Source organism: Chiloscyllium plagiosum, chromosome 4, assembly GCF_004010195.1.
Source record: "Chiloscyllium plagiosum isolate BGI_BamShark_2017 chromosome 4, ASM401019v2, whole genome shotgun sequence".
Lineage (NCBI taxonomy): Eukaryota > Metazoa > Chordata > Chondrichthyes > Orectolobiformes > Hemiscylliidae > Chiloscyllium > Chiloscyllium plagiosum.
Window position 1 is genome coordinate 105,986,127 of NC_057713.1, and position 10,602 is coordinate 105,996,728.

Genomic DNA, 10,602 nt, shown 5'->3' on the forward strand with positions numbered 1-10,602 from the left:
TCCTGCTGCGATGTGAAGCTCTGCAGTGTGATCCTCTCAGATCACCGCCATCTTACATCCCCCAGGAACGATTTGTTAAACTTGAAAGGATTCAGAAAATATGTGGGAGGATGTTGCTGGGGTTGGAGGGTGTGAGTTACAGGGAGAAGCTGAATAGGTTGGGGCTATTTTGCATGGAGTGTCTTACAGAGGTTTATAAAATCATGAGGGGCAAAGATAGGGTGAATACCCAAGGTATTTTTCCCAGGGTGTGGGAGTCCAAAACTAGGGGGTGTAGGTTTAAGAAGATAGAGGATGATTTAAAAGGGACCTGAGGGGCAACATTTTCTTGCAGAGGGTGGTGCATTTATGGAATGAGCTGCCAGAAGAAGTGGTAGAGGCTGGTACAATTAAAACATTTAAAAGGCAACTGGATGGGTACACAAATAAAAAGGGTTTCGAGGGATATGGATCAAATGCTGGCAAAATGGACTTGCTTAATTTAGAAATGAAAACAGAAGTTGTTGGAAAAGGTCAGCAGGTCTGGCAGCATCTGTGCAGAGAAATCAGATCCTTCAGAGAAAGGGTCACCGGACCTGAAACGTTAACTCTGATTTCTCTTCACAGATGCTGCCAGACATGCTGAGTTCTTCCAACAATTTCTGTTCTTGTTTTTCATTTACAGTGCTTTTGGTTTTTTGATTTATTTAGGATATCTGGTCAAGTTGGACCCAAGGGTCTGTTTCAGTGCTGTACCACTCTATAAGCAACCAACATAGAATCATGTTATTTTCATTCTTTTATGGAATCTGGGTGTCACTGGCTGGGTCAGCCTTTGTTACCCTTCTCTAATTGCCTTGAGAAGTTAATGGTGTACTGTCATTTGAACAGTTGTAGCCCATGTGGTGCTGGTACATCCACAGAGTCCTGGGAATTTGATCCAGCAACACTGAAGAAAGGACAATCTGGATTAAAGTCAGAACATGTTCAGTTTACAGGGGAATTTGCAGGTAGTGTTGTTTCCATGCATCTGAAGTTCTTGTCCTTCTAGATAGTGAAAGTTGCAGGCATGCAGGGTGTTGTCAAAGGTGCCTTTGTGAGTTGCTGCAGGGCATCTTGTAAATGGTAAACACTGTTGTCATTGTGCTCACTGTTCAGTGACTGAATATTCAGTTTGGTGGATCCAGCAAACTGATTTTTCCTGGATGCTGACAGACCTCTGAGAGTTTTTGGAGCTGCACCTCTTCCTGCAAGATAGTCCTGCATCTCCTTTCTGACCTGGACTGGCTTTGGAGGTGAGGTAAGCTAAACATGCAGAATTTCCAGCCTCTGGCCGGCTATCACAACCTCAGTATTTATATGGTTAGTCCAGTTTAGTTCCTGGTCAATGGTAGTTCTCCAGGTTATTGATAAAAAGTGTTTCAGCAGTGATAATATTGCCAGATGTCAAGGGACAATACTTACATTCTCTGTTGTCATTGCTTGACAGTTCTGTGGAGTAAATGTTTCTTGCCTTTATCAGCTCAATGCTGTATGTTGTTCAAGTTTTGCTACATTTGGACATGAACTGTTTCAGAGTCTGAGGTGTCGTGAATGTTACTGAACATCATACAATCATCATTGAACGTCTCCACATTTGACCTTATGATGGCGTGGAAGTTATTAATGAAATATACGATGGTATTTGAGCTTAATGTACTTTCCGGAGGAACCCCTGCAATGATGGCCTGGAACTGAGCACAAATGGAGACAAGTGGTGTCTTATACTGGTGCTGGCTCTGCAAGGGCTATCCAACTAGTCCCATTCCCCTGATTTTTCAAAATACCCCTAAAAATCATTCCCTTTGAAGTGTGCAAGACGTTTCTTCTGAAAAGTCAATATTAAACCTGTTTACATCACCCTTTCAAATTTCTATGCATGTCAGAGATCTGAGATAAAAACAAAATGCGAGAGAAACTCAGCAAGTCTGGTTGCATCTATGCAAAGAGAAACACAGTTAATGTTTTGAGTCCAAAGTGTCACTTTTTTTTTCCAGAAGAAAAGTCCTAGAGTTAACCCTAGAGTCAGGACTTTTGAACTCAATTCGAAAAGAGTAGAGTGCTGTTCCTGCCAGTGCCAGTAACCTACTCGAAAGTTATGTGTAAAATGAGAGCCAAGCCAAGAGCGGCTATGATGTGCTTTATAATGGGATGGCTATGGGCAATTACTTAGGGGAAGTAGCAGCAGGAAACAGCCACCCTAAGTTCTATTTTCCAATAATGTTGCCTGAGAGAGATACTTGGAGAGAATAAAAATACAGTCAAGTGATCACTGCACTGGAGAAAAAATGCTAAAGAAAATGTCCAGTTTCTAAGCAACAGTTTGTAAGATAAATATTAATTCAGGACAATTCATTGACTAGACCAGATGGTTACTTCATCTGGAAAAATCTCCATGCTCTGCCCAGGAGCAGAAAGTCCATTCGGCAATTATAATTCTTAGAGGCACTATGGAGAGGCATTTTTTTTTCAAATGTCGTTTTTCATCTCTCTGCAGGACGCCTTTCCAGATTTTGTAAACTGGTGATCCATTTTGGAGCAATACTCAATTGGAGCATTTATTCTTCCCATTAATTCTGATTTTTATTTTAAACTTTGGACAAACCAGTCTGGAAAGTATAACCATAGCAACTAAAAAGCATCAATTCCCAAGAACATTGTACCACACAATGCTACTTCAAAATAATTCCAAGGGACAGTATAGGATACTTGCAGACAGCTAGGTTCTCAGATGAGTTTTATAAAATGGTTTGAATGGAGTTGTTTAAATTATGCAGGACTAAGACAGACTAGATGTTTCCAATGATTGTAGAGTTTGGAACTAAAAAAGCAATGTTAAGTTTAGAACTCCCGCATCAAATAATTGAGGCAATGTTTGTCGAGGACTTTTGTGATTAAATAGATATTTGAGAGAAAGTGAGTAAAAGGATTTGAAATCAGCATGACAACAGGGGTAAGAATTACTATTCATAGTCTGAGATAGTTTTTATCCTCTCTGTTTTGATTGGCACATGTCTGCTAAACATGAATAGAAATCACACGTAATTCAGCATTTACTCGTGATTGAGAAACCTTTACAAAATAATCTATATGAAGCTTAATTGTTGCAAATGGAGTTTGGTGCAAATGGCTATTGAATAACTTAATTGATTTACTGGTGGCGCACATCACACAATTCTCATGCTTTTTATTGAATGATCAGTGGTTATTTTGTGGGTGTATTACAACTCACATTATCCTTTTTTGTTTCTCTCTCTCACTTCGTTTTGTGTCTCTGCCCGTCCAAGAATGAGCTGTTTGCAAATTGTTCCATGGCATTATCAAATAAGACTGTAGAGAAAGATTCCTGTATCAGATTTCTGTTAAACCATTCCTGTCTCAATCCAGGTATTTCCTCCAGAGATGTCAGTGGTGGACGTCCTCATTCATGTACCTTTGTTGCCTTCAGAAAGGGCTCAATCTTCTGTATGCAGAGCCATGTTATTTAGCTTAAACAATTCGGGAGTGATTTTACTTGCAACCCAATGCATTTTTTGAAGCAAGACTAGACATAGGTTGCATAGCTCACCCAAGTCCTTTTGTAGTATAAAAGGGCAAATATGGCAAGTGTTGGGAAAATACTGCAAGTGCTGGAAATCTGGAATAAAGCCAGAAAATACTGGAAACAAACACAGACCTGGCAACTTGTATGGAGAGGGAAGATTATATTCCAGTTGATGCTTCTGATAGTAAGTTGGTTCAGTACTTTTCTGAATGTATGCTTTTGAAATGCGACGTGTCAGGCAGGAATGCAGATTGGAAATCTGCTTCAGTGCCTTTGCTGCCTTGTTTGGTTGTGTGGTTTGATAATGTCACGGAACAGTTTACAAACAGGTGAAAGTGATGACTGTAGACGCTGGAGATCAGAGTCAAAATTATAGTGGTGCTGGAAAAGCACAGTAGATCAGGCAGCATCCGAACAGCAGGCAAGTCGATGTTTCGGGCAGGAGCCCTTCATCAAGAATGAGGAGCTCCTGCCCGAAACACCGATTTTCCTGCTCCTCGGATGCTGCCTGATCCACTGTGCTTTTCTAGCACCACTCTAATCTCGACACAATTTACAAACAGTTCATTCTTGGACAGGCAGAGACACAGCAGGAAGAGAGAAAGAGAAACAAAGAAGGACAATGTAAGTTGTAAAACACCCACAAAGTAACCACAGTTCATTAAAAAGCATGAGAATTGTGTGACATGCATCACCAGTAAATCAATTAAATTATTCAATAGCCATTTGCACCAAACTCCATTTGCAACTATTAAGCTTTATATAGATTATTTTGTTAAGATTTCTTGATCACAAGTAAATGCTGATTTACATGTAATATCTGTTTATTTTTAACAGACATGCCATTCAACTCACATAGATCTTTTCACATCCAGCAGAGATTTTCCTCCACATCCACGCACCTCATCTACTGTGTCCGCTGCTCTCGATGTGGTCTCCTCCTATTTATCGCTCAGCCCATGTCGCTTCCACATTCCTGATGAAGGGCTTATGCCCGAAACACCGACTCTCCTGCTCCTCGGATGCTGCCTGACCTGCTGTGCTTTCAACTCTGACTTCTTCAGCATCTGCAGTCCTCTCTTTCTGTTGCTTTACACTGTGTAATACTTTGCCTCTCAAAGCTGTCCTTGTGCTTTTTGTTCTCTATATAAGATTAACAGCCCTTATACATGCTCTTTAGTTTTCTCATTATTCCTAATGTGATTGCTTGTTTCAACTCTCACTGTTTTCTCACAAGCAAAATTCCTTGTCCCTCACATTTTATTTTAGTCTTTAGAAATGTCTCTGCCTTGTGAAACAGTTGATTTGTTGTCACCATAGCAATAGGAATGAGGGAAGAGCTCCCAGATTTCAGATACAGTGAGGAAACTTGGAAGTGCATTCCAAGCCCAGGCAGATCAAGATCTGGAACAACACCCCTACCTATCTTTGGTCCCATTTTTATACAGATAGGTAAAATATTATGTGACTGATAAATTTGCAAGATCAGCACCTTGGTTTTGGTGAGTAGATAAAGTATGTTTTTACGAGTTCCAGGGAAATTCAAATTGAATACCAGCAGTTGGCAAAGACTTAACTGGAGTGCAAAGTGCCAAAACTGTCAATGAAGTGTTTGAGAAATACTAAGGAGTACAAGCTCTGTGCAGAACTGCTTGAGACATTATGAAAGACAAGTGGTCACCATTGCTTCTGTATTCCTTGTTCTTTTGTGATAGAATAGTCATAGTTTCCAGATCACCCTTTATTTTTCATACCACCTCTCTCGTCACATAATGGAAAAAAAATGTATGTAGAACAGAGTTTTTTGGTTTTCTCGACTGACCGATAATCGTAATCAGAGAAAACGTCGGCTGCAGCATCTTTAACAAGAGTACGTGGCTGCAATCTTCTTACTATGTATGGAATATGCTGCAACATTAAAGCTTCCTCAACAACGACTTACAAACCAAAATTATCTCTATCATGTGTAAGGATAAACAAAAGGAATATTGTATCCCCAAGTTCCTTTCCAAGTCACACGTTTCAGGAACAGTCAGGGTGACTTTGTCCAGGGCGGCAATTTTTAACGAATTGTTTGAATTTTACGAGGAGGTGACTAGATGTGTAGGTGAGCGTTGTGCAACTTGTGTGCACTAATAATCTAGACATGAATATAGAAGATATGACCAGTAAGACTGCAGATGACATGAAAATATAGAAGATATGACCAGTAAGACTGCAGATGACGTGATAACACGGAGGAAAGCCTCAGAACAATACGGGCTAGTCTGATGGACCGAACAATGGCAAATGGAATTTAATTCTGAAACATGTGAAGTGATGCATTTTGGGAGGACTAACAAATCAACAGATTACATGTTGAACTGTAGCACTCTAGGAAATACAGAGGATCAGAGAGACCTTGGTATGCTTGTCCATTGATCTTCGAAGGCAGCAGGACAGTTAACAAGGTGGTTAAGAAATCATATGGGATACATGCCTTTTATTAATCAAGGCAATGTATACAAGAATAGGAAGGTTATGATGGAACTATATAGAACATTGGTTGGGCCACAGCAGGAGTAATGTGTGCTGTTCTGGTTGTCACATGATTGGAAGGCTGTGATTGTAGTCAAGATGGATACAGCGGAGATCCATTAGAATGTTGCCTAGGCTTGAGTGAATCAATGATAAAGACTCTATGGGCTGGAGATTTTTAAGCAACTAAGACTAAAGGGATCTGAAGGAGGTGTACAAAGTAAGGAAGGGCACAGCCAACTCCCTGCTCCACATGTTGGACGATGCTTTTATTTCTCATTCCTAATTGCATTTTTAGAAAAGTTGCTGTGTACACATCTTCATATAGAAGCACCCCTTTGTTTATCTGCACTATAATTGAGCCTATTACACTTCTGAAGCTGGATTGACACTTGAGTTTCAAGAGCCTGTCTCCTGCTCTGATTGAACAATTAACCTGATTTCATTCCAGTTAAATGAAATCTCTGTAAAATTTCTAGCCAGTAACTTTATAATCAATGTAGGTAGTTTTAGAACCTGGATATGTTTCCAATCCTTTGTTTCTGTATTTGTCAAACCGTCTATAATGTGGGGTTTGTGTTAGCCTTATACTCGTGTTTGCAACCATTGTTGCATGACTTTCTTCTCTTATTTCCTACAGACGTTACTTTGGTTCCTTGTTGTCTTTGAGCAATGAGGACAGTCAAACTAGAGCTTCAACTCCATTGTTGTATCTACCACAGAGTCTACTCCTGCCCACAGCAGTGTGGCCACTACCTTGGACACTGTAGCTACTTTTCTTTCTGAACGCTTATCTTTCATTGTTTGGATGTCTTCCAGTAGAAGATTTTAATTGTTTCTGCTCTCTTTGTTGTCTAATTGGCTTTTTACCAATAATCTTTTCTGTAAATATCTTTTCTGTAATAAAAATAGTCTGAACTGTAAATAAATTGTGTTGAGACCTTATGCATTGAATAGATCTCACCGTATTCTTTTGAAAATTGCAGTTTGCCAGTATACTGTTAAGCAGTGGCTGTAATTTGAGCCAGATTTGGATAAGTTGAAACTTTATTGCTGGAACAGCACAGCAGGTCAGGCAGCATCCAGGGAACAGGAGATTCGACGTTTCGGGCACAGGCCCTTCTTCAGGAAGAAGGGCCTGTGCCCGAAACGTCAAATCTCCTGTTCCCTGGATGCTGCCTGACCTGCTGTGCTGTTCCAGCAATAAAGTTTCAACTTTGATCTCCAGCATCTGCAGACCTCACTTTCTCCTCCAGATTTGGATAAGACCAGCTGGGCAGAAAGGATTATGCAGCAGGTTTGGAAGAAGGAAGCGAGTGTTATAGGGAGCTGGTAAAACGAGCCTTTAGATAGTTAGTGCTTTCAGAATGATTGTTGCAAATTACGATTTAATGTGATTTAATTTTATCTCCACCTCTACTATTACTTGTGTAGTGTGGACAGGCCCTCTCATGAAGTTAGAATTCTTAGAGTTAGAATTTCTACAATGTGGAAACAGGTCCTTTGGTCCTCAGAGTCTCCCACACAGAACCCTACAGTTCCCCTGACTAATGCATCTGATGTACACATCCCAAGACACAGTTTAGCTAACCTGCACATCTTTGGGCTGTGGGAGGAAACCGGAACCCCCTTAGGAAATCCACACAGACACGGGGAGAATGTGCAGACTCCACACAGATAGTCGCCCGAGGCTGGAATTGAACTGGGAGGTAGCAGTGCTAACTGCTGAGCCACTGTGCTGCCTTCATTTCCATTATGCCCATTGAATCCTAGGATTGCATCATTAAAAAAACAACTTTTCTGAAATTTCCTGAATTTAGGAGACAGACAAATTTGGTTGACAACTGCCAAGATTTTAAAAAATTCATGCATTATAATTTCTGGGACTTACAATGGTTTACCATAACTCTAACTCTTATTATTTAAAAAAAAATAGCATTATGCAGTTTTTAACCAATGGAGGATTAAAAATAAACCACTAATTGCAACTCAATTGTCAGTTCAAAGATCATTTATTTCAGTATTGCTTGACCTGCACTGATCGAGACAGGTGCAAGAATGCCAAATTTCAAACAGAACAACAAATTATACTGCAAATCAATTCTGGTCTGGGTTAAGCCTTGTGGAACATGTTAAACTATTGTTCACTGTGTAATATTTGAAAAATAACAGATTGTTCAGTTCCCAACTTCAATGTTTTACAGTAAGACAGACATGCCATTCTGCTGCTGTTTAATTCAAAAAAGTACCCAGACATGTTGCTTTATCCTGTGTTTGAATATGTGTAGCTTCTGAGCCTGACTGAAAATCTTAAATTGATAGTGTAATTTTTAGCATACTTGGGATTATTCAGCAAGTGCTATCTGACCATATAATCACATTAAATGGTAGATATTTTATTAAGCACACTGTTGTTTGAAGGCAGAATTCTGTTTTCATAGAATCGCTACAGTGTGGAAACAGGTGCTTTGGCCCAACAAGTCCACACCGACCCCTCGAAGAGTAACCCACCCAGACCCATTCCCCTATCCTACATTTTAACACCTGACACATCCCTGCACACTATGGGCAATTTAGCACAGCCAATTCACCGAACCTGCAGGTCTTTGAATGTGGGAGGAAACCAGAGCACCATTTCCAACGGGGAGAATGTGTAGCTTCACACAGACATTCGCCCGAGGTTGGAATCAAACCCAGGTCCCTGGCGCTGTGAGGGAACAGTGCGAATCACTGAGCCACCATGCTGCCTGTGTGAAACAATGTGCTATTTAATTAGATTGATAGGACTTCTGTACCAGGCTTAGCAAAAGTTTTGCCCTTTATCCCTCACCTTTTTTTTTGTGGCTGATAATGGACAGTATATTTCTTGCAACTGATATGTAATGTCCCAGTTGTAATGTCTGATATGATTCAGTGGAATTCTTCTGATACTATTCAATTCATTTGTTTTAATGCATGTAGATTGATTTGTTTGTTTTCTAGAAGGAATTAGCTATAGAAATATGTAGGCTTAAGGGTTCAAAGGTTATGGGGAGAAAGCAGGAAGAGGGTACTGAGTTGGTTGATCAGTCATGATCATATTGAATGATGGAGCAGGCTTGAAGCGCTGAATGGCCAACTCCTCCAAATTTATGTGTTTCTATGATTTACAGAAGTTGACTATGAGAAAGCATATTTATTTTTATGCACATTTAGTGGCTAGGGCAGCCACTGTAGTTTTTTATTTTCCAGTAACTCATCAAAACATTTATTCCACAGCCTTTGAATATTCTTGAAGTTGACATGTGCATCTGTCCTTGCTCCTTTACTCCAGCAAATCCTCTCCCCATCTAGCAATGAGATTAAGAGCATCAAAGTAATCCTTATGAAATGAAAATGTATCACTTGGTGCACTTTCTGCACAACATAAATTTGGAAGAACGCATGTCTTACACAAATTCTGCTCTCGTCAGATATCCATTGGAGATTAATTCAACATGACCTGGATAAAATTTTCATGTCTTGGGATTCTTTTTACATAATCAAATAAGATTGAATACTTTTTAGTAACACTTAAGTTAACCTGCTGATTGCAGATTTCAGGTCAGCAATAGTTATTCTTTCAGGTTTCACATGACTGATGTCTGCTGGGGTTACATCTGAAACGTCGACCAGTACTGAAGAACTGAAATGCGACTTCTGCACCTCCTGATGCTACCTGCCTTGCTGTGTTCTCCCAGGCTCCTACCTGATCTCTGTTGTAAACAGTTCCTGTGACTATACAATCAGAACTTACATCTACAGCCTTGCACATAGTCATAGGAGAATGTTCGCACCATCATCGAAATTGTGAAGGTGGAACAAATTAACAATTAGTTGAAATGGTTCCATTCCATCATTGCTTTGCCCAAAGATAGGTCCTTGCTACCAGATATAAGTTGATACTTTTTATTTATTTGTAGTGCACAATTTAGCAGGAAATAATTACAAAACTGGCAGGGGGTTTGGAAACTTGAAGAAACAGATTTTCCAATTCTCCCAACGGAAATATTGCTGAATTAATCTTTGTCTAATCATTGTTTAAGTAAGTTAAATAGTGCAAACAGTGACACATGCTCAAATAATCTCCACATTAACTTACAGTTTATGTTCCTCCAGAAGTCCATAGCCTTTATTCTTTGGTTTGGCTACAATCTGGATCTCCAAACAATCACAGGAAAAAAACTGCATCCCTCCTGCCCCACTTCTGCCACCTTACCCCCCATTGTGTAGTATCTTTAGCTAAAAGCAGCAGCATGTAATAAAGAGCAACAGAAGTATTGCAAAGTGCTGACAAACATGATCTATCCACAAAATTACAACCACAAAATAGGAGTATGTGAGATAATGATCTCTTGTGAGTCTTCAATCAAATATAAGAAGAATTGAAATTCAAATATACTGTGAACACAAAGGAAATTTGGTCGAGCTGATTGATCTTCCTTGGAGATCACTGATCCTTAGTTATTGTCCCTTTTTTATATTTGACAGGCAGAGGTCTGAAG

The 10,602-nt window shown here is 39.8% G+C and overlaps 1 protein-coding gene across 1 annotated transcript in view; it reads right to left on the minus strand.

Annotated features, from left to right (window-relative positions):
• The window catches only part of lrrfip2 (leucine rich repeat (in FLII) interacting protein 2), a 49,604-nt gene extending 39,732 nt beyond the window's left edge, over positions 1-9,872 (minus strand). The window contains exon 1 of the mRNA XM_043689371.1: positions 9,807-9,872. Coding sequence (XP_043545306.1) covers positions 9,807-9,872 — 66 coding nt within the window. The remainder of the gene's footprint in view (positions 1-9,806) is intronic.
• Between the last annotated feature and the right edge of the window lie 730 nt (positions 9,873-10,602).